Source organism: Phacochoerus africanus, chromosome 3, assembly GCF_016906955.1.
Source record: "Phacochoerus africanus isolate WHEZ1 chromosome 3, ROS_Pafr_v1, whole genome shotgun sequence".
NCBI classification, from domain to species: Eukaryota; Metazoa; Chordata; class Mammalia; order Artiodactyla; family Suidae; genus Phacochoerus; species Phacochoerus africanus.
This window is the reverse complement of record NC_062546.1, coordinates 157,755,420-157,779,910: the sequence shown is the minus strand read 5'-3', so window position 1 is coordinate 157,779,910 and position 24,491 is coordinate 157,755,420. Positions and strand designations below refer to the sequence as shown.

Sequence of the window (24,491 nt, the reverse complement as noted above, 5' to 3'; positions counted from 1 at the left end):
AATGTCAAGGAAAGTAGAATGAATGTTTGAATCCCTTTAAATTAAAAATTCTGAGAGGTAGTTGTTCCCACTGTGGGACAGTGGGTTAAGAATCTGACTGCAAAAGCTCACGTTGCTTTGGAGGCAGCCCCAGTTCTGTCCCTGGCTTGGCACAGTGGGTTAAAGAATAGTACTGTGGCAGCTGTGGCCTAGGTCACAGCTGCAGCTCAGTTCAATTCCTGGCCGGAAACTTCCAAATGCTGTGGGTGTGGCCGTTAAAAAAAAAAATCTGAGATGTAAATACTGTGGCTATTTGATATTCACGCTTCTTCCCCGTCTTTAAAAAAAATTTTTCACTGGTTCCTTCCCCATTTGGAACGGTCTCTCTCTCTCTCTCTCTCCCTCTCTCTCTGATGCTTAGATCACAATAATATCTCCTTTGTTGGTCCAGAGGAAAATACTGACACCCTACTAAGGTTATTTCCTAACTCAAAACAAATAAATTGAAAAGCTCATCCAAAGGAGGGGAAGGGGGAAAAAAAGGACTTTAGAGTTGTAAACACTTTCCCAGGGATTTCAAGGCTATTATCCATCATTATTTGGTAAACAGAGTCAATTAAAGGCATTCACATGTAAAACATTCCTTTTACAAAGAGCTCACAGAGACTGCTACAGTCCTGGGAGAAAACTGGGGAGGATATCAAAACGGAAGAAGGAAAAAGACTTTAGACCTTTAACCAATAGTAATTGTAAATATTTTATGTGCTCTGAATTAATTTATCTGTCCTTTTTCAAAATGTAAATGCTACATAATTTTTAGGAGAAAACAAGTTCTATATTTCCACAAAATGTTGTTTTAATTACAAACTATATAGATCATGAAGGAAGAGAAAAGAGAATAAAAACATTAAAGAAAAAAGATGCATTTGTAAGTCTTTTTTTTTTCCCCTTGCTCAGCTATTCATTAGCTATCACTGGAGTATAATCATTTTACTAAGCTATACAGTGATTAAATTACTTAATTCACTAAAATATTCTTGGTAGCTTTTATGAGATAGGAGGATTTGTATATGAATTATAATAAAATTTTAACTCTGTTCTAGATTATCACGTGAGCAAAAACAAAACCAGCTGCAGAAGGGAGTTTTTTTAATTTTCATTTGTACAGAATAAAAATTCTAGTGCAAGGTTATAGTAAATTCATTCATGTCCTTTAGCAGGTATTTGGGCTTCTGTATCATCCTACTTTTTTAAGAGAAAGACAAATAATTATGTAATATAATGTTATATCACATTAGACATCTTTGAGTTTTATTTCTAGAGTCTATTTCTTATTAATGTTTTAAATAAACTTTAAAATATACTGTCGTGCTTATTAAAAGTGTTACCTTATTTATTAAGGCATTGGGAGGAGAAAGAAAAAAAGAAAAATAACTCACTATAGCTAAAAAACAAAATCCCAAAGTAAGTTTTCTAAGTATATAAATAAATATCAAAATAGCATTATTTTGTAAACTGATTTTTTTTTGCATGTGTATCTGAAATAAATTCATGGGGGAAATTTTATTTTAGTTTGGCCTTCAATATTTAATATATTTGCATTAATATATATGTCTTACATGTAATAATTAATATTTTCCCTTCAGAACAATATAAAGAACAAAAAAGGACTGAAGAATCTAGTCCAATACCCTTATTGTACAGATTTAAAAAAAACTGATACTACCAAAGAGAAGTGGTTTTGCTCAAATTATATAGAGCTTGTTTAGTGACAGATAGCAAGACAACATACAGAGGTAGGACTATTAGTAACCTTAAGAAACTACGTACAAGAAGCCTTAGGTCACATCTGTTGTTATTAGAACCAGCCTTCACTCCTTTTCCTTTGTGATTCCCAGGTTTGGCAAAATTAAAACCCTGGGTTTTTTTGTGCTCAACCTGATGCTATTGGAATTTTTAAAAAGGCAGCATTTTACCAAAATACATGCTTAACACTAAAGAAAATTTTACTATGGAGGAGTATATATTTATATCTCACTCAGCTCTCACCTTCTGCCAAGAGTTCTCATTCTTTTACTTTTAAGTTCGTATTTTTTTCTCTTGGAATATAAAATTCATCACAAATTTCTAGGATTAACAGGCAAAACAAACTACTAAAGTTTAAAATATGCATTGTTTAGAATTAAAAGAAATAGTTCTTTTGAAAATGTTCACAACTTTCCCATTTTGATTGCCATGATATTATCACCCACCAACTTTTTAAAATTTTCTTCAAAAGTATGAGAAAACTTTTCCATATTTGACAAATGGATGAAACAAACCATCTTAACTGCATTCACACTTCCTACACATGAACTTTGCTGTGATCAGTCTTTTTAAATTATTAAAAAAAAGTTAATTACTGTAACTACAGACAAATATTTTGTTTTTTATTACTCAATGAATTTATTACATTTATAGTTGTATAATGATCATCACAATCCAATTTTATAGAATTTCCATCCCACAATCCCAGCACATCCCCCCACCCCCCAAACTGTCTCCTTTGGAGACCATAAGTTTTTCAAAGTCTGTGAGTCAGTATCTGCTCTGCAAAGAAGTTCATTCTGTCCTTTTTTAAGATTTTTACTCAGAACTGTTCCTCTCCACGGAGATCTTTAGTAAAAAGCAAAAGATTTATATGATATGAAGAGAAACCAGAGTACAGATAAATATTTTGTGATGGATATTTATTTCATTTGTTTATTCATTAAAAGATTGATGAGGAGTTCCCATCGTGGTGCAGTGGTTAACGAATTCAACTAGGAACCATGAGGTTGTGGGTTCGATCCCTGGCCTTCCTCAGTGGGTTAAGGATCTGGCGTTGCCGTGAGCTGTGGCGTAGGTTGCAGACGTGGCTCAGATCCCATGTTGCTGTGACTCTGGTGTAGGCCAGTGGCTACAGCTCCGATTGGACCCCTAGTCTGGGAACTTCCATATGCCCTTCATAAAGCTCCTCCATTAATGCCCTTCCATTAGCTCCTTCATAAATCATCATTAGCATTATTACACAAAATAGCTCTATTTTTTGGAGAATTTTGCTATTATTTGACTAAAAGAGTTTCCAGTTAAGTAGTTACTGTGTATATTTAATGATGTGGATTCCATCACTCCTTCCCTGAGTAGGAAATAAGGAAGTCCTGTTCTTCTGTCTTCTAGTTTTAGATCTTTCCCTCTCTTTCTCTCCCTCTCCGTCTCCCCCCCCACACACACACAAACACAGAATGCAAAAAAGGACCAAGCCACATCTTTTTTCAAACCTTATTGGTTGCTTATTTTAAATATCAATCTCAGTGTTATAAGCAATGATTATTTTAAAAGACCGTAGGTATGCACAACGAGGCTAACAAATAATGTTAGGATCCTCAATACTTCCTCTTCTTTTCTTCTTTTCCTCCTCCTCCTTTTTTTTTTTAAATCAATTATACCTGCAATCATGCAGAAGCAAAATCCCCCTAAGATTTTCTTCATGATGAAGATATTTATCAGAAAATGTGTTTGAATTATGAATGGATATTCAAAACATCTTCATTACTTAATATATTTATTTCCAATTTTTTAAAGTACATGGTTTCTTACAAGTAACTCATAAGAGAGTAAGAGCTAAATCAAAATATATGTAATTTTACAGAATTAATTATTTTTGAGCTTAAAAATCATTTTAGTTGCTCTATTATTGTTTCTGTTTCTTTGTCACAAACAAACATATTAACATATATATATTTTTTTTTCTGGCTGGGGATGGTGATGACGTAGTCCAGAATTAAGTTTTAACAGTAAAAATGAAGTGATAAAGCCCAGTTGCTAGTACCTCTGTATCTGTTCTATTTTATACTAAAAAGCAGCATTTATAATTTAAAACATAAATAATACTTTCTACTTAATTAATTATAAATTATTTGTTTTGTATTATGTATATCTATATATGTATTAAATGTTAATTGTTTTAAACAAAATAAACGTGACTAAGAACTGCTGCAAGCTTTTCTTTCTTTCTCCTTAAGCTATTTACATTTTATATCTTTGTACCATATTATCTCCACCTAATAGCTCCCTGCTATTTCCATATACTCTATCTAATAACTTCGATTTTACTGTTTTGCTTTTGTTTTTTCCATCCAGGAATTAAGAAAATAAAAAACGACAGTTGATAATGCAGATGTAGAAATCTTTATAGGGTATATGTTTGTAACAAAGCGTAAAAGATTTTACCTTCTTGATAATATTGTTCTGGGGATCTAAAGAAGAGACTTGAGGAGTTCCCTGGTGGCCTAGCTGGTTAAGGATCTGGCATTGTCACTTCTGTGGCCTGGGTCATTGCTGTGGTGCGGGTTCAGTCCTTGGCCTGGGAATTTCCACATGCTGTGGGTGTGGCAAAAAAAAGAAAGAGAGAAAAAGAGATTTGAGTGCCAGTGTTTATTACCATTATTAGAAGAAAGGCCTGATATATATGAAATGGCACCTTCTATCAGAGCAAGGGTTAGCAGTGTTATGTACAGAGCAAAGTAGTTTTGTAAGAAAACAAATGATTTTAGATATAGTGCCCATTGCCACTCCCCTTTGGATATGTTAATCCTTTGATGGCTAATAATCTCCTCTTTTACAGAAAGCTGAGAGAACTGGCACTGTTAAATATTTACATGTAATTTTACACCAAACTGCAAGTTTTGTCACTGGGACCAATTAAAGCAAATTGAGGCATTCCCTTCTACTGTAGGGGAGAGACCATTACTTCTTTGATACTTATCACTTTCCAGATAGCAGCAGGTGATTATCTGGGTTATTACATTTAACTCCCACAGTACACTTAAGATAGAGGTCTTATGCCCATCTGAGAACTACAGAAACACAGGTAAAGGTTGCAGGCTAGGCTTCTGCCTACATTTCCAGTTAGTACCACAGCTGGTATCTGAAAACAGAGTCCATTGATGTAAAAACTTGTGCTCTCTGTCCTACATCTTGCTTTCTACCGGTTTCCTCTTTTTTCCCCTCCAATACAAGTTCCCTGCTGTTATTTTTAAAAAGTTGTTATCCGCTGCCAAAAGTAGCATACTGTTCATATAGACGTATTCGATGCCTGTCCCAGAAAGCCACATGTGAGTTATCCAGCCATAGCCGCCACCAAACACACCATCAGGCTGTGTATCTTTCATTTACTTTCTTCTCTTCTTCCTCCTCTTCTCCCTCCCCCACATCTCTCTCTCTCTCTCTCCCTCTCTCTCTCTCTCTCTCTTTTTAATTCTGAGACTGCTATTGTTACTACTCTTCAGAAAAACTTTGGGTGGGAAAACACTTTTCTCTGGAAAGACAGGCATAGTCATACAACCTGAGTCGCCGTTTGACAAACATGCACCAACAATGCATGGGATTTATTTTGAAGTGACCAGGACAGATTTCAGGATGTTGTGATTGTTTTCTTTCCTCCAAAAGAGGAAAAAAACAAACAAACAAACAAAAAAAACCTACTCTACTTGGTACTGAGGGACCATTTCATATGATTAATTTATTTTCCTTTTGGTTACTTTAACTTTTATAAAACAAACATTGATTTTTCTGTAGTGATTTTATTTCTCTTTATTAGGAAAAAAAATTTCTTCTTTGGTAGATATATTTTTTCACTTGATTTAAAAAGGTGACTTTTTGGGTAAACTGCCTCTGCAGTTGTTTTTTCAGGGTATTTTGCATTTTCATGAAAATGCACTGTTTTAAGATACAGTGAGACTGGGGGATGGGGGCAGTCAGGTTAGGAAAATGTTTTACTGTTGTTGTTTAGGCTTATAACACCATGTCAAGCGTGACAGGGCATTTTTTTCTTTAACACATCCTGGTCTGGTTAAGGCTGAGATTCAGAAAAAGTGCTTGGCACAACAATTTAGCAGGAAAGAAAGCTATTTTAAATGTCTTTTGGGAACATGTTTGTGAAACAGGAAAAAACATACAATTGAGTTGATAATAGCACTCTGTAAAGGTTAGACCTACTGAAATGGACTTGCCATCTTTTTTCACATGGAACGTGTTGTTCTCAAGCAGCAGTTCTCACTTCAGCATGGCTTAATTCAGCAAGGAGCTTCTTCCTGTGCAACTTCTTTTGCACTGGAAAATCTATTTTTAAATTACAACCCAGACTTAGTCACAGGACTAAATAATTAAAAATAAGCTGTCTTTGGTATGTGCAACATTATAGCAGTTTGTAGAACACATCATGGGAGTGGGTGCCTAGGAAATGTCTCAAGTCTCATATCCAGGTTCCCACCATTTAATTCCCCCAAAGAATCTCAAATTCCTGCAGGAATGCACCTTTACCCTTACTCAAACAAATCTTGCTCTTTTCAGAACCTATGCCTTTGTGTTGCTGATTCCTTGTCTCTAGAAAGCTCTACTTCTATCCTCTATCAACACACATGCTTCCTTTGGATTCCTTAAATTTCACCAGTGGTTTGAAATGTGCTCTAGTTTGATTCTATACACATCTCTTAGAGTTCAATGTCTACTCCCCTCCCATTATAGACAGTCTTTTTGGACAAAATGGCACTGTTTACTGTTCTATTATATGATTGCCAGTGTAAACATTTTATTTCAAGGCTCTTCCTTTTTGATTTCCAGAACTATCTAGACATTCTCGGCACTTTCTTCCTCAAAATATCTGTTCCGTACTCAGATATTTTCCCACCACCCCTTTTGATCTGTTTTATCTCCCATATTACCGATTGGAACACAAATGCTCATTTTAGAATTTGGGGAATTCATTTAGGTTAATTACATTCAACTGAATTCTCATGTCTTCATAGATTAAATCTTTTTAATATCTCTGAATTTTAAATATTCATTTCCATCCCCATTATTGTTAATCTTAGTTCCATCCTTCATGATTATTTTCTTGCCTCACTGACTTAGAAGTCACTGAAGTATTCTGACTTGTCTCTGTACTTACTGCCCTTGTTGTCATCTTTGAATAAATCCTCCTACTTTGTAAAATGAAAATCTTGTCAGAGTGCTCTACTGCTTAATTCCCCTATTATTATTATTATTATTATTATTATTATTATTATTATTATTATTTTGCAGCTGGATTAGCAAATCTTTGGAATACATGTCATTCTTTCTTAGGATGATGCCATGGCAGACATCACTGATACATGAGGGATGCTCGCTGAGTCTAGACTCAGCTGTCACTGCTTAGTGCAACAGTGCTGCCTGCTACCACCAGCAAATCAGAGTGGACATGGAGATGAAAAGTCTCTAGCCTAGAGAATGAAGTCAAAACTCCACAATATGATAGAAGATACCATGTTTAATTTGCTTCCCTGTCTTTCTAGACAGTCTTATCTCTTAGATACTTGCATCTTTCCAGCACCTGATACTACCAAAGTACTGATTTTTTTAAAACTTCACTTAAGTTTCATATTCTCTCTCTAAACACACACACACACACACACACTCCCATGTAAAATGAATCATTGTATCTGATCAGACACTAAAAATTATTTATTGACTACCTATAATACTTTATTATCTACAGACACTAAAAATTATTTATTGACTACTTATAATACTTTATTATCTTCATGTCCCCCTACAAATTTTTTTACTATCTCTGAAATAAAAAATTATAGCATTTCTGGATCCCCAGAACTTAACATAGCTTTTGAAATATATTGGGTTCTAAATAAATGGTTGAATGCATGAAAAAATAAGTATACTGAAAAATACTAAGATGGAATTATGTTTAATCATTGTTAGAAAAAAATGTATAAAAGAACAAATTTAAGTACTATCAACATTCTGTTTGATTCTTTATAAAAATAATGAAATATAGGGTTAATTTTAAAGTGAGCCTTTAACCTGATATAAACACATTGATTTTTCTCTTTCCTTCCTCTCTCCCTCTTTCTTCTTTCCTTCCTTCTCTCATTTCTTTTTTCTATCATTCTTTCACTTTCTATTACCTATTAATAACCTCATAGAAGGAAATAGTATATAAGATTTTAAATCAGGGTTAATGTACAAAAATGAATTAAAGTTTAATAATTTCTCTTCTCTTTCTTGCTAATATTCCTATATGCTGTTTCAGTAATATATAATGTTATTTTCCATAAACAAATTTATTTCTCAAGGGAAATATAAAATTTTTGTTTATGAGTTGAAAGCAAATTTCAAGGAAAATATAATTATCCTTAGAAATCAAAACAATTCTAAGTGTTTAAAATAGAGTTGATTTTTTTTTTTTCTTTTTAGGGCCACACCAGTGGTGTATGGAGGTTCCCAGGCTAGGGGTCTAATTAGAGCTACAGGCACAGCCACACTCACAGCAACACAGGATCTGAGCCATGTCTGCGACCTACACCACAGTTTCATGGCAAAACCAGATCCCCCACCCACTGAGTTGAGGCCAGGGATTGAATCCACTTGCTCATGGTTACTATTCTGATTCGTTTCCGCTGCCCCACATTGGGAACTCCTATAGTTGATTTTTTTTTTAAACGTTGTTGAACATGAGATAATGCATCAAACTGAAGGAACAATTCAGAGTATACATCCACAGATGCTCTGTAAGCTAGACAGGTTTTTGTGTGTTTTTTTTGGTCAATGTGTTTTCTTTTACAATGTGAACATTATTTGTCCCTTGACAAAGAAGAGAGAAAGGAGTCTAGATATTCTTCTTAGCTATATATCCTCCTTTAGATACACATAACTTTTTTTTCCATTTACTTTTAAAAATAGCTTTATTAAGTAATAAATTATATACCACACAGCCTATTAATTTAAAGTGTATCATGTAACGGCTTTAGTATATTCACAGGGTTGTGCAACTATCACCATGATCTAATTTTAGACTATTTTCATCACCCTACAAAGGATCCTTGTGGTCACTAGCAATCACTCCCCTTCACCACTCTCCCCTAGACTCAAGCAATCACTAATATGGTCTCTGTCTCCATAGATTTACCGTTCCAGACATTTCATAAAAGAGAAGTCATATAATATGCATCTTTTTGTGGCTATGTTCTTTTACCTAGTTTACTGTTGACAAGATTTATCCATGTTATAGTTTGCACAAGTATGCCTTTCTCTTTATTGTCAAATAATATATCATTTGCGGGTTATACCACATTTTGTTTATCCATTCATCAATTGATAGACATATGAGTTGTTTCCACTTTTTGGCTATTAAAAATAAATCTGTTAGGAACATTCAGGTACAAATGTTTTTTTGGACATGTGTTTTCATTTCTCTTAGGTAAATACCTACAGTAACATTGCTGGGTTATATGGTAACTTTATATTTAGCACTTTGAAAAACTGTTAAAACTGTTTTCCAAAGCAGCTACACCACTTTGCATTCCCACCAGCAATGTACAAGTGTTATACAATTTATTCACATCCTTTCCTATACTTGTTATTGTCTTTTCATTACAGCTAACCTGGTGTGTACGAACTCATAACTTATTGTGGTTTTGAATTATATTTCATTATGACTACTGATGTTGAACATTTTTTTAATATACTTATTAGTGATTCATATATCTCTTTGGAAAAATGTCTGTTCAGACATTTTGCCCGTTTTAATTGGATTGTATTTTTATTATCCAGTAATAAAAATTATTTTTATAGTCTAGATATAAGTCCTTTATGGACTATGTGATTTGCAAATCTTTTTTTTCCATTCTCTGAGTTGATTCTTCATTTTCTTGATGATATCATTTATTGCATGAAAGTCTCTAATTTTATTGTAGCCCAATTTATCTTTTTTTTGGGGGGTCATATATATACTTTTGTTATAATATCTAAAAAAATTACCTCCAAGGTCGCAAAGATTTATTCATTTGTTTTCATCTAAAAGTGTGTTTGCTTTTTGAGCTAGCTATAAATATCTTGTCATAGGCATAAATTAATTGTTTATTATCCAAGGGTATATAATGTTAAGCCTATTTCACCTTTAGAAAAACCACTTCATAGATAAATATATTGGGGGAAAGTTAGTTTATGGACTCCTATTGGCTGGGCTTGGAATATGCTTTGGGAATGAATAATGATGTCTTGCTTTGATGAAAAAGAAAATAATATGTAGATATTTCAATTACAATATAGAAGAGAATCTGAAGCCATCTCATTTAAAGCTCAGGAAACTAAGGGGCTTGCAATGTGATTAACCTAAGAATCTTTAAGCTCTTAAAGCTAGGCAGAATTCAAAATGGAATATTCTTAGTAATCTTTCCACCTTACTAGCATTTATCAAGATGTTAGTTAGAAATGTGTTGGTTGCAAGATAAACGTTTACATTGAAGAGGAAGTTCATCATTGTAGCTGATTTCAGATATAGTCAGATGTAAGGGTTCTAATAATGTCATGGGAGTCTCTACAAATCCCTAGCTCAGCTAATTGCCTCTGCTTGGCTTTACTTTTAGAATAGGTTTTCTCCCTATAATTGGAAGGATGCATGAGGAAAGGCCAACATTCTCTACTTGATTTGCAATCCCTACAGAAACAGAAAACCTTCCCAGCAACATTAAGAGAAATGCTGAGGGCAGAATTCTGACAGTGTAACTTGGACCACATTTCCATGCCTAAATCAACCTAAATCAGAGGATTACGCTAATCTGACCAGTTTTTAGTCACTTCCTACCTCAGTGACCAGGGGTGCAACCTCACTTGAATCAGAGGGAACAGATTTTCTATTAGAAAAAGAGGTTCATTTTATCAGGGAAAGAAAGAAAGAGTGGAAGGACAGTATCAACAGAGTTCCTGTGCTTTCTAAGTGCTAAGATATGCTACTCCTTGCTGTATAAATTTTTTTTTGAGAAAGATTAAAAATTCTGAATGACAAAAAAATTACGATGTTGATGGACTAATATGTTATTTTAAATTAAAATTCCAGCAAAATTATACATTTTCTGATTTTTATTGTCTGAGGAAGAAAACATTTTCACATAGAACTTGCCTCCTGACTTTATGGAAGGGAAATAAGTATAAAATTCTTAGTCCAAAGAGCTGGAAATACATGTTTTGTTTCTATACTCTTGGATAAGCAATTCTTTCCACATTAGATCTCCTGGAGGGAGAGCATTCCATCAAGTACAAAGCATTTTTTTCAGGTTCCCTTCCACCTTTTAGTAATTGGGCTGCTCTCTGGCCAACCGCCTCTTTCAAATAAAAAGAGGGTGATCAAAATCACCGGAAATGGCTAATTATTCCCACAATGGGAAAATTATTCCCGTGAGTAAGTACTTCAGAGTGCAAAATGAAGTCCTAATTTAATCACAATATTATCTCTCTGTAATGGCTATTCAGCTATTCAAGCTGGAATGTTCATTAGATAAGCAAGTAAGCATAGAGTCAATATTTTTTCTTTTTGGTTCCAATACAGTGTTAGTAAATGCTGTAATAGTCAACCTAAAATTAAAGTTAAATTTGAGAGGTTTAATATCTTGTTTTTAATTAGATTAGCATGTTATATTATTTAGGATGTGACTATTTGATTACAATATATACAATTTGCTAGAGCTTTAGTTTTCATAAGCTCAGTATTAAGAAATATACAGATGGACATCAACTAGATGGACATCATATTTGGGAATATGCTGTTACCACTCAATTTAATATTTTCATAACTGACTTAAATGACGGAATAAAAAATAATCAACAGAAAAAAAAACTCAAGATGCTTATGACAATCACCTTGAAATGTAGGATTTTCACTTTTAATGCTATAGCAATTGTGACAAATAAAACATGTATCAGGTTACATGTATTTCTAAAAATTGTAATGAAACATGATACTAATAACTAAAGTTTACTGAATTTTATAAAGCTCATGTATATTCTCATTTTATTTTCACAGTACTTTCTGGCTTAGAAACTGTTTTGCAAATGAGAAAATTATTCTTACAGAAGTTGTTTAACTTGCAAGTGTGAGGTTGAGTTAGGTTTTAAAATCAGGAAGTCTAATTCATATTTGCAACCAGTAAAAACACTGCCTCTTCTTATAACTAATATCACACATCATCCCTCTATTTTGCTAATTCTAAATATCAGTTGGATGTTTATTTATTTCAATAACTTTCTGAAAAAGGAAAACTGTATTAGTCAATAGGACAGTATTTATAATATATGTTTTTTTAGCATGTGAATTGAATAGTTATTATTACACTAAGGGGTCTTTTCAAAAATAAATACTTTATAGAGGTTTTTATGAGCAGCTTTATTGACTTTTTAAAGTGGGCTATTAGATGAGCTTTTATATACCAAATCACTCATAGAATTTTGATGAATTAAATATAATAATGTTTCTTACTCTTTCACTGATTAACTTGAGTTTATTGCTGAATCATTTCTTAACATGCCCTGTAATTTATGGCTCTCTATAATTTTAAATTTTTGCCTACATCATTTTCTATTAAATGCAAAAGTGATAAAAACTTAATGTAGCCAAATTTCAGAAATTGTTGGTTTTTGGTCTTAAGAGCATTAAGGCTACTCCAATGATGATGGTAATAAGTTTAGCTTGGCCTAGATGAACTGATCAGGTTCCATTTGGAGAAGTCTGGCAAGGGGACTTATGAAGAAGTATGTTTGCTTTTCTCATTTCAATTTTCTGCAGTGGAGAAGAAAGAACTAGACTTTTTCCAAATGGCCTTTTAAAAGTAAAAATGACTCTAAAAAGAAGAAATATATAAGGAGATGAAATCAAAATATAATTTTTTTTGGCCCTAATATCTTTTCCCTGAATCCCTATGTAACAAAAGAAAAAGCATTGAGCCAAATGGTCCACTTTTCACTGTGTTAGATTCAAATTCAAACTTCTTTGGACAATTGATGGTAGGAGACCTAGGGAAAATCTTCCTGAGCCAGAAAAAACAGTGTCAGGAATGACTTGGTTTCAAGGATATTTGGGATTGGGGTTACTTTGAAAAAAAAAATTGTTTTTATATTAACCATTGTTTTTTTAAATATAAATTTTGAACTCTTACTCAAACCTTAAATTTATCCTTTGTTTTACAAATGAAACACAGTGGAAGGTATGTAACTTCCTCAGGGTCACTGATTGACATTTTATTGACTGAAGCCCAGCACTAGCTTCCTGTCTATAAGTTATGACATCATCCCTGTTTAGAACCTTATGAATGACTCTTATGGACTAAGTGTAAAAGTATTGAACTAAGTCTCAAAAATCAACACAAGATTAGTGCTCTCTAACGTGATAACTCTTTTCACTGAGGGCAGAAATCTTTTGTTCTCTTCTGTTGCCCAGCACAACTACGTAAAAGTAGATGCTCAACAAATAGTGTAAGAATGGCTTATTGAATTTCAAGAATTTCTTAGTCTAAGCCACATTTTAAAGTGTTTGAAAGTGAGACAATGCATGTGCTTTTGATTTTGATAACTTAGCAGAATGGCAAGTCTGAGGTGTCAAGCCATTTACTTGACAATGGTACAAGCTGTTCCATTTGTTTAATATACCATAAAGAAAGGCATGTACTAGATGGGAAATGACCTCACTTTGCTCATGCAAAGGTTCAGGATACTTAGTGGCAAATTAGATGTGTGGGAAATGCTTTTGTTAGCCAACTTTACAGTGACTGAATGAATAAACAGAGGAGAGAATATGGCTTAGAACCTGTGAAAATCTAAGATATTTTGGAAATGGAGAAGTGAAAGATGAAAGTTGGGTTTTTTTCATTTTTGTCTTCTTAGGCCCACACCCCATGACATATGGAAGTTCCTAGGCTAGGAGTCAAATTGGAGCTGCAGCTGTTGGCCTCAGCCACAGCCACAGCAACACAGGATCCTAGTTGCCTCTGTGACCTATTACACAGTTCAGGGCAACACCTGATCCTTAACCCAGTGAGCAAGGCCAGGGGTTGAACCCACATCTTTATAGATACTAGTCAGCTTCATTACTGCTGAACCATGATGGGAACGCCATGGGTTTTTTTCTTAATCTTGTAGTGAACATACGTTTTTAATATTAGGGTTAGGTAACTCACTGCAAAATAAGAATTATTATTAAAAAATTGGAAAGTGTATATAGGTATAACAAAAATTTGAGAAATAAGTAGGTTTGAAAGACACTGGATGTTTTTGTGTTCTGGTAAATTAGTGTTGCTTAAGTCACACTGATTTATAATGTTTATGTAGAATAAAACATGTTTTTACACTGAAATAAACCAAGAAGATTGATTAAAATTTGTGGATTTGGAAATGTAGAACTATAAAAAGAAATCTAGAAACATCTTGTGTTGCAGATCTATTGAGATGTTAAGATGGACTGAGAATGATGCTACATAAAGCCTTGAGTAACTAGGAAGATATATTTCAAAAGTTATTTGAGGTTTTAAGTCAAAGTTCTTCTTGTGATAAAATAAATCATTTAAATTTTATTTTGGTGATTCTTTGGGCAAGAAGCCTGAAGGCTACCTAGAAATAAGCTATTTTTTATTTCATGTGTACAGTAAAAAAAGCTATTTTGTTTCTAGTACTAGAACCAAATCTGCCACTTTGTTTAATTTTGAGGAGTAAAAATATAAAACAGTATCTATAGGATCCATGAGAAAGAGAAAATATGAATAGCTACCACTAGTAGCATTGTGATTACAGATTCACTTAAAAGTTTAAATGAGAAATTTCTCAATTTTGAAGAAGTCTTTCACATTAAACAAACCTAAGCTCACATGGAAAAATCCACTGCCAGACTGTCATTTAACTTGACCTCCTCTAATTATGTCCTTGATCTCTCCTCAAAATTGAATGGGAACTACAATATATGACCAGGCAACAAAGAACCAATGAGATAAACCAAGGAGTAAAATTAAACATACCTCTGATAATAATGATGTCATTAAACCTACCAGCACAAGAATCAATCTAAAATGACCTTCAGATGTATCTGCAATGGCATTATCTATATGCTCAGTCATGATCCATTCATTATTGACCTAGGGAACTCTTGGTGAAAGAAGTAATTTTTCTATAACCACCACTCACCACATGTGTCTGCTGGCAGGGAAATTTGCTAAGTCCTTTGCAGAGTAGATTTCCTCAAGTGAAATGGATCACCACATAAAATGAACACTGCCAGACCTAGTGAAGAATACAGTTATCCACCATGTTTTTGAAAGACTGCCACCCAAACTTGCTGTTGTATCCTTGATAAAACTGGGGGTCATAAACCTGCCCCCTTAGTTAGGAGTGCTTTGAATTTGCACAGTGCAAAATACAATCTTGTTCCTGGTAGCACATTTTCCAGATCGCTAGGGAATAGGGTGAAAAAAAGAAAGCTATAAACGTGAAATTACTTGCATTGATAAATATTTCTTGAGTTGAATAAAGTCTTCTTAAATTATTGGTACCAGAATGATCAATTGAACACTAAGATATATTTCCCTAAGATACATTTTGGAACTCTGACTTTGAAACCCATTAGATAAATGACAAAAATAACCTGTAGTGTTGAGTGAAATATTTTTCAAATATGTTGGATATAGGAAAATTCCGACAAGTTTTTGAGGTACTTTCCTCTTCATTTTTTTTTTTTTGTCGAGTAATGAAGTACTTCTTTATTTTTTTTTTTCATTTTTTTTATTTTTATAATTTTTTTTAATTTTCCCACTGTACAGCAAGGGGGTCAGGTTATCCTTACATGTATACATTACAATTACATTTTTCCCCCAGCCTTTCTTCTGTTGCAACATGAGTATCTAGACAAAGTTCTCAATGCTATTCAGCAGGATCTCCTTGTAAATCTATTCTAAATTGTGTCTGATAAGCCCAAGCTCCCGATCCCTCCCACTCCCTCCCCCTCCCATCAGGCAGCCACAAGTCTTTTCTCCAAGTCCATGCTTTTCTTTTCTGAGGAGATGTTCATTTGTGCTGGATATTAGATTCCAGTTATGAGTGATATGAGCCAGAAAGACAAAGACAAATACCATATGATATCACTCCTCTTCAATTTTTGAGGCCATGTACACACTGAAGGTAATTTAATCATGACTCATGTAAATTATCAAAGCATTGTTTAATAAAAACTTGATTTCCTAGTAAAATAATATTTCCTTACATTCTCATTTGTGTATTTCTGTCTTATATGTATTTAATATATAAAAATGTGAGCTATGAATGTTTTAAAATTGGCTTAAACTATATGACTTCCAAACTACTATTTATTCAGTATTCAAACTACAGAAGTCAAAAATTGAGTAAAGGACCTTATTTGGTATTAAGATAAACATGCTGATATAAGAACTTTTTTCTCAATTTCCAATGTCAGTATAGATTCACACACTATCTAATATCTTCTAACAGAAGAAATTATAGTTAATGAATAGTTATGATTAGTGTTCCTTGTTGTTAGCTTAAAATCCTTAAGTACTTTATTATTTCATTTTTTATTCATTTATTCATTAATTTATACAGCAAATGTAAATTAACTAAAAGACATGAAGCATACAAAGATCAATTATATATAGTTTCTGGTTTTGAGAAACCACGCCAGCTAGGAAAATAGATATAAGTAACTAAGACTGATAAAATATTCCAATAAATACTAAATAAAATAATTCAAAGGAAGTTTATAGTTTAATCGAAAGTAGTTTTTATTATATTCTAGTTCTTTGAAATTTACATAAGTAAAATATTCACTTAATTGCTCAATACCATTCTGGATAAATGAAAACTGATGTTTCTCCATATAATAGAAAATAACAAATATATGTGACAAAACAAATATAAGCAAAAGAACTTAAAAATTAGAATATATTAATAAAAGTATCATTTTAATAGTGATATAGTCTTTGAAAATTTGAAATGATTTTGGCTCATTTAAATAGTATTAAATTATATCAATCAATATTTCAGGTCTTGACCTTTGTATTTAAGAAATTCTTCGAGACAATGCTGATTCTGATCCAAGAGAAAATGTGATTTGAGTCTGGAGACAATTGTGCATGTAAGTATTGGAAAATTAGATTCTTCTCATGGTACAATGTAATAAAAACTAAAATATCAACTCATTAATTACTGAACAGCAAAACACTGATTAATTATTTTCCTTCTGTTAGATGATTTTTGTATCTAAAATTAATGCAATTTTTCATATTTTTTGGTTGTATTTTCCTTAAGATCAACTAAAAATAAAAGCTCAAAATACCTGTTAGAAGAGAAAACACTATTTGGAAGATTGCTACATTTAAAAAGAAAAGCTTTTTCTAGGTAAGTCATTGATGAGGGCAAGCAACGGCTCTCATTGCTACTTAATTGTGTTCTCTCTTTGCGTATGATAATAAAAATAAGTAAAACATAGAAAACATTTTAATAATTTTTATTCTAACATTCACCCTATAATAAAAATCGTGACACACTTCCTAATAAGATTAAACCTAAGTTCATAATTCACTGGCAAGTATCTATTGGTTAAAATTTTTTTAATCTCCCTTGAAAAATATTTTTTATACATTCAGTTAAATAAAAATTACATTTTATGACTATATCATGGTAACTTATATTTCATAAAAGTCATACCAGAGTAGGTTGCTCATGGACCTTATAGGGAGTAAGCATTACATAATTTACCCCCACAATGTTTAACTCTTAGAATTAAGTCAACAGGGAATTGATACTTAATAGAAATACTTTTATTTGGTATTGTCCATCTTCTGTAATCTTATTTTAATAATAAGTAAATAATTAAAGACTTAGGGAATCTTTTATTTCTTGATTAAAAAAATTAAATGCCGCAGTGAAGAAAAATTAATTTATAAGGCCATTTTTAATGACACAGATTTTTTTCTCAAGAAATTGGCCTAAATACAGTTTTCTCCCTTAAATTGTTGAAGAGTTATAAAGTTTAAAATGAGATTAATATTTTTGGAAGTAAAGGTAAGTTTTATAGTAAAATATGCTATCAAAACTTGTGTTTCTTTGTTCTTGTGAAACTTAATTTTGATACTTTAGCCATTTAACACCAATTTTGGTAAAATGTAAGATGTTTCTAGTTACTTAAAAATATATCTATAATAGGCTTTCCTGTTTGTAAACTAATTAAATTAAAATGTATTTAATTAAGCTCTTTACTACTTTAAGCCATAATGCTCTTAACATTTGTAATATGTAAGACTCTTAATTGAATCCTTAAAGCAAAACTATTGTGTGGTTTTAAAAGATATTTTCCACTGAGAGCCATGTATATTTCATAAATGTTGATAAATTATATTTCTTTTATTTTCTATTGCAGTTTGATTTATATTACATCACATAGTTAATTTCGGCTTTAATGATGGAGAAAAAGTATATCCTGTATTTTCTGTTTCTCTTACCTTTTTTTATGGTAAGCATAAATTCTTATATATCTTCCTATCTAAGATTACTTACATTTTAACTTCCAATATACCCATAATTGATAAAAAGTTAATCACACAAAATAACATGTGATTATTTGATGCATAAATTAAATATATTATATATCTAATCAACTTAGCAATAATTATTTCCTTCCTAGTGTACACTTTTAGGCTTTGAATCCTACAATAGGCCCTATAATGTGGTGGTGCAGTGGCGGGGTGGGGTTGTCAAGTAAGGAAGGACTATGGATACAAAAGTGCAAACACTGGAGGAAAGTAATTGCCAGAGTTTAGAAAAAAAATGAAGTGACTCTTTGGGTAGTCGTACATAGTAAGTGAAATATTTTCAACCAGATCTGTTGATTCTGAATTAGATCTATTAAAATAACAATTTCAACCTGTTGAGTTTCCCCTTATTCTGCCAACTGATTGATTTATATGACTGAAAGCAATTTGTACCCATGCACTATGTTTAAAATTACTTTCCTCATCCATTCATTCCAAAAAGAATATTGAGTCCATTTTTCTTCAAGCATGGATGCTAAGTTTGTAGCAGATGTGTATGTGAGTGTGTGCACTCCTGTGTGCCTCTGCACAAATATTCAGGGGATGTGGGCTGGAGGTAGAGAGTAGACTAAGAATGACTAAAAATCAATTGCTATACTGGAGGGGTTATGTGCCTTATACATTTAATTTTATTTTTATTTACAGAAATATTTTGTTTTTATTTTTCTTACATTAAAGCAGTGACTTTACTCTTAGCTCAATATATGAATGAGAAACTGAGAGACGTAATCTCATCTAATTCTGTGAGAGCAAATAATTTTCCTGTGGTGTTTCCAAGTAAACCCCACAAAGATTCAGACAAAGAAACTCAAGAAAAATATAGAAAACTTAAACAGGAGAAAAACACAACCACATTCCTGTCAGCATTTGGATTTAAAAACATTCCCAGGTCTAGGAACAGTCCAAATTCTGCACTCCTAGATGTTATCTTAGGTAAACAGACTAGAATGCAAGGATAGGATTCCTGTTTCTTTAGCTTCCACCCTCCCTTGAGCATGCCAATGAGTTGCACAGGCCAAAGCTGATTCCCTGCAGGTAATTCTGTAACAGATTACCAATCTGATTATTGTAATTTAAGGAACTATGACCTTTTCTCTTGAATTCATTCAGACAAGGTGCAGTGGGTTTTAAGTAAAAATAAAAATGATATTGATTTTTATGCAATTCTATAAACTTTCTGAGAACAGGAGAAAAGCATCTCTTCTTGATGAAAATTGCTTATTTCTTGTGCAGCATGAGTTGCATAAATCTTTATTAAGAAATCAAAACCAATCAAAGAATGAAAGAGTTCATGTTCAACGGCGGTCAGATGATGTTGAAACTCAAGTGGGCCACACACTAAGGGAATATTACTATTTAAATTTAAGTTAAATTCAACTTCCTGCTAGAGAACAGAAAATCAAGAATAAGGGGACAAAGAGTAGAAATATAACTGCTCATGGAAAATAATAGAATTAATGCAAAAGAAAAGAAGAAATAAGGTTGAAGACAAGTTTATACAGGCTTCATGGTACAAAACAGGAAAAAAAAAAGTCATGTAGAAATTAAAGAGTAAGTGAAGCTAGAAATAGTGCTACTAAAGTAGAAGTATATAAATATATACCTTGTCTAAAACCTTTTATCGCTGTGCATACAATAAAAGTTCTATTTACCAGCATCATAAATGAACTTGTCATTTGGATCATCAAAATATAATTATAAAAATGGCAACAATTTTGAGTGTTTATCATGTGCCAGATACTTTCCCTGTTTATCTTGATGCTATTCTATCCTGCTTGAAAATAAGAAAGCAGAGGCTTAGGGGATTAAATATTTTACCCACATTCCCATAGTGGGTAAAAAAGTAGAGGTGGATTTTGAATACAGCTGTCTGCATTCCAGAATACATGGCCAGGAGCTGACTCCCACAGGCTTCTGAAGAGAGCGTGGACTGTGCCTCCCAGTATTGCTAACGGCAACTTTTACTGGTGGCTTGACATTGAACACGAGGGGGCTATTTACAATGGAAACTGGCAACACTACAAATCAGAGATTTTCCTCCAGAGCCCCATGCAGCACATCATACTGTTTTTCCATCATAACAAATTGCCTCTGACAGACATTCTGACAATTCTGAAGTTTTATTTTTTTTAATCTCCTAGATTCTTGTCATAGCAGAAACAGAAGAAGAAAACCCTGATGACTTAATACAGTTGACTGTTACTAGAAATAAAATCATGACAGCTCAATATGAATGTTATCAAAAAATTATGCAAGACCCTATTCAACAAACAGAAGGTAAACATTAGTATTTTTAAATGCATTTGCTATATTTTAAAAAGAAAAGGGCCCCATTATATCATTATGGGTTCCTTAGGTTCATTCTTAAAAATGGGTTAGTTTCTAGTTTCTTGGTATACCTGCAGTTTTAATTACTTATTTACGAAGAACATTTTATAATTTACCTTTCTCCTTTTAAAAATTCTAATAAAAACAGGTAAGACAGGGATATTTTTAGTAACATTTTTTATGGTATAAAGATATTTAAAATACTAAATAAGTGTGAGTCTTGAACTAAATTAGTGACAGTTGATCTTCACTTTATGTAATTTTTATTCTGTTTTCATAAGCTGCTTGATAGGAGCTTCATAAAAAAATGACAATTTTCTTTGCATGATGCATGCTTTATATATTATATTTGGTAGCAAAGCTAATGAAACACAAGAGTTTCTGTTTCCATTAAGGTATTTTTTAACAAATTTTTGAAACATTTATTGATGGCATACTAGTGCCATATGTTTGCTTTGATTCTGAGTAGCACAAGTAGAGTTGCCAAATTTTAGCAAAAACCAGAAACCAAAACCAAATCATATATTTTATCTGGCAACCCTAAAGACAGAGTTATCTTCAAAATATAAAATGCAAAACTCATAGTGAAACAAAGCAAAATGTAAAGACCCTAGATATTTTTAAATCTTTAAATGATCAGTGGAAACAAGGATTTTAAAATTTGTGGGGAAATATTTGTTAGTATAAAAACAGTATCTGTTATACACATGGAATGTTAAAAGTATGTTACTATTAATATGAGTAACTGTCAAAATGAATTTGCTTGTGAAAAAGAGAAAAAAGCATTTTTTATCACATTGCTCAACTCTTGAAATCTTAATCTAACTGAACAATATATACTGTTATTAGTTTAAAATTATTGAATTAACACTTTCCAAATCATCTAGATATATGTGAAATTAAACTTCAAATCTAATCATTGAACAATAAGTTTATGAGGATTTTGTGGTAAAATAATTTTGCGACAAAATAAGTTTAGGATCACCACACAATAAATCTTCCTCTTGGAGCTTTTTCATGCACTGGCCAGGGATTGAACGCGCATCCTTGGGGACACTTGTGGAGTTTGTTACTGCTGAGCCACATGGGAACTCTTGCACTTTCTAATTTTTAAATATTCTATAAAATTGTGTAGTAAAGAAATGTCTTTAACTTTGTGTTTTCCAAATCAACGTGACCACAAACTTTTTTTAATGGAATACCTCTTCATGCCTCACTCAAAATTCTGGACCTTACAATCTATCATGCTGCCATAATGGCAGAATCCTTTGGAGCAGTGATAAGGATTTGTATAAGATGCTTTCCAAAATAATATCAGGGCAATTTTCTCTGATAGGTCACAAAATGCATTTTATTTAACAATATGTCGACACACACTATTTAAATAAGTGTTTGAAAAGTCACAGGAGGGAAAACTGAAACTATCTGAGGTTTTTAAAAAATTAGAATTATTGAAAATTTCAGGCCAATAGAATTTTTTCAACTTTCATGAAGCCTAGATTGATTCTGAGATTGTTGTATAAATATGTTAAAAATAATAAACACCTCATGCAACATTCAAATTTCTATACATGTGTGTTTACCTAGCAAGGAGGAAACATTTTCCCTGATTATAGGCTGTTATAACAGTGGGACATTGGTCATCTTATTACTCTCTGCTTTAAAGTTTTTTCTATTTTTCATGTAAAAGTTTTTTCTCTTGATGTTGGTAAGAGAAAAATATGAGATTAAACACTCTACTCCATTTGAAAAGAAAAGGAAGGAACGTAAGTACTAGAATTTGGAGGAGGGACCTAAATAAGTATGTGTCAGGGTTAATGTGGTAAATCAGGAAATATTGGAATGTTCATCTGTTCACTGAGAAAATACTATACACCTTGCCCTGAGAATACAGTTTCTAAAATAAAGCATGTTTACAATTTCCCATATTTTTCGAATTTCAACCATAGGGACACCAGGTGGTTACTACTTTATGGTTAAGGACAACCAGCAAAGACCACATGATTTATCAAATAAGTAGCTACCTTTGACAATTAGAATTAAAGCTAAACTTCAGGGAGTTCCCATCATGGCACAATAGAAAAGAATTCAACTAGGAACCATGAAGTTGCAGTTCGACCCCTGGCCTAGCTCAGTGGGTTAAGGATACAGCATTGCCGTGAGCTGTAGTGTAGGTCACAAACACGGCTCAGATCCAGTGTTGCTATGGCTCTGGCATAGGCCGGCAGCTATAGTTCCAATTAGACCCCATATGCTGCTGGTGAGGCCCTAAAAAAACAAACAAACAAACAAACAAAAAAGACAAAAAAAAGAAGTTATTCTAGTAACTACTTTGTGAAAAACTCAAGTAATTGTTATAGATTTTATATGATGTCTTCATTGACGTAGACAGTCTTCATTCCATGTCAATGTGAGTCTACCATTAAGACTTTAATGTCTGGAGTTCCCTTTGTGGCTCAGTAGTTAACAATTCTAACTGAGATCCATGAGGATGCAGGTCCAATCCCTGGCCTTACTCAGTGGGTTAAGGATCCAGTAGTACAGTGAATTCAGATCCTGCATTGCTATGGCCTCTAGCCTAGGAACAACCATATGCCGCAGGTGTGGCACTAAAAAGCAAAATATATATATATATATATATATATATATATATATATATATATATGTCTTTCTGTATAACTAGAGGAAGTTAGTAAGATATAATTTTTACTCTCGTCTTAAGGCATTTACTGCAACAGAACCTGGGACGGATGGCTATGCTGGAATGATGTTGCTGCAGGAACAGAATCAATGCAGCATTGCCCTGATTACTTTCAGGACTTTGATCCTTCAGGTAAAAGCAGAAATTTATATACAAATTCCCTTGACATCTATTTAATAAACCCTATGTTTACCAAATTATCATTCCCTATTTTTCCTTTTTAATTTTAAAGAAAAAGTTACGAAAATCTGTGACCAAGATGGAAACTGGTTTAGACATCCAGAAAGCAACAGAACATGGACAAATTATACCCAGTGTAATATTAACACACATGAGAAAGTACAGGTATGTAATAATTATAAATTCAAATTTAATTTAGACTATCTATTTAAAAAGTGACTGATACAATATTGGAGAAATTTAGCTAGTGCTCCTTCCATTGTAAAGCCTTTTCATAATAAAAACAATTAAGAAAAATACCTTTGTAGAAATAATTATTATTGATTTGGTCATTACACTGAAGAAGCAATCCTATTAGGACAAGTCAATGTCTCAGTATTGGAGTTTCAAGTTTTCAAAAGTAAACATACTTTAAAAGTGTAAGAAAAGGGAAAATTTTCATTTGTGGTAGAATTTCTAGAATTATATTCAGGAATCACACTTCTATTTGCCCCTCAGCAGAAGGCTCTCATTCTGATTGGCTCTTAGGTCATTCCCACTGGCATCCCCATTATACATTAAAGTCAAGGTTAGTCATGATTTGTCACAACAATAAAGCTTGGATACAAAGAAGTGCCTTCGGGTGTATGTAGAGGAGTTTGTCACAGCAATTAAAACTGAGTCCTGATATCTGACTTCCTCTCTCTGCCCCTTACTAGCTGTGACCTTGGGCAAACCCTAACCTTTCTCTGCCTCAGTCCCCTCCTGTATAAAATGAGGGTAATAAAACCTTCCTCTGGGTCTTCATAAGAATTGACTTAATACAAGGAAAATATTTAGAAAACTAATGAGCATACAGTAAGCACTTGATAACTATCAGCTATCAA

At 32.8% G+C, this 24,491-nt stretch overlaps 1 protein-coding gene and 1 non-coding gene across 3 annotated transcripts in view; one reads left to right on the top strand and one right to left on the bottom strand.

The window, feature by feature from the left end:
- CALCRL (calcitonin receptor like receptor) overlaps window positions 1-24,491 on the top strand; it is a 94,003-nt gene that overhangs the window by 34,681 nt on the left and 34,831 nt on the right. For both annotated transcript variants that reach the window (XM_047773037.1, XM_047773036.1), the window contains 6 exons: window positions 16,870-16,960; window positions 17,134-17,223; window positions 18,245-18,337; window positions 20,558-20,693; window positions 23,467-23,577; window positions 23,678-23,790. In XM_047773037.1, coding sequence (XP_047628993.1) covers window positions 18,284-18,337; window positions 20,558-20,693; window positions 23,467-23,577; window positions 23,678-23,790 — 414 coding nt within the window. In that variant the 5' untranslated portion in view covers window positions 16,870-16,960; window positions 17,134-17,223; window positions 18,245-18,283. The remainder of the gene's footprint in view (window positions 1-16,869; window positions 16,961-17,133; window positions 17,224-18,244; window positions 18,338-20,557; window positions 20,694-23,466; window positions 23,578-23,677; window positions 23,791-24,491) is intronic.
- On the bottom strand, window positions 2,573-2,684 carry LOC125123838 (U5 spliceosomal RNA). The gene has a single exon (XR_007134207.1). It is a non-coding gene; the product is annotated as a U5 spliceosomal RNA (small nuclear RNA).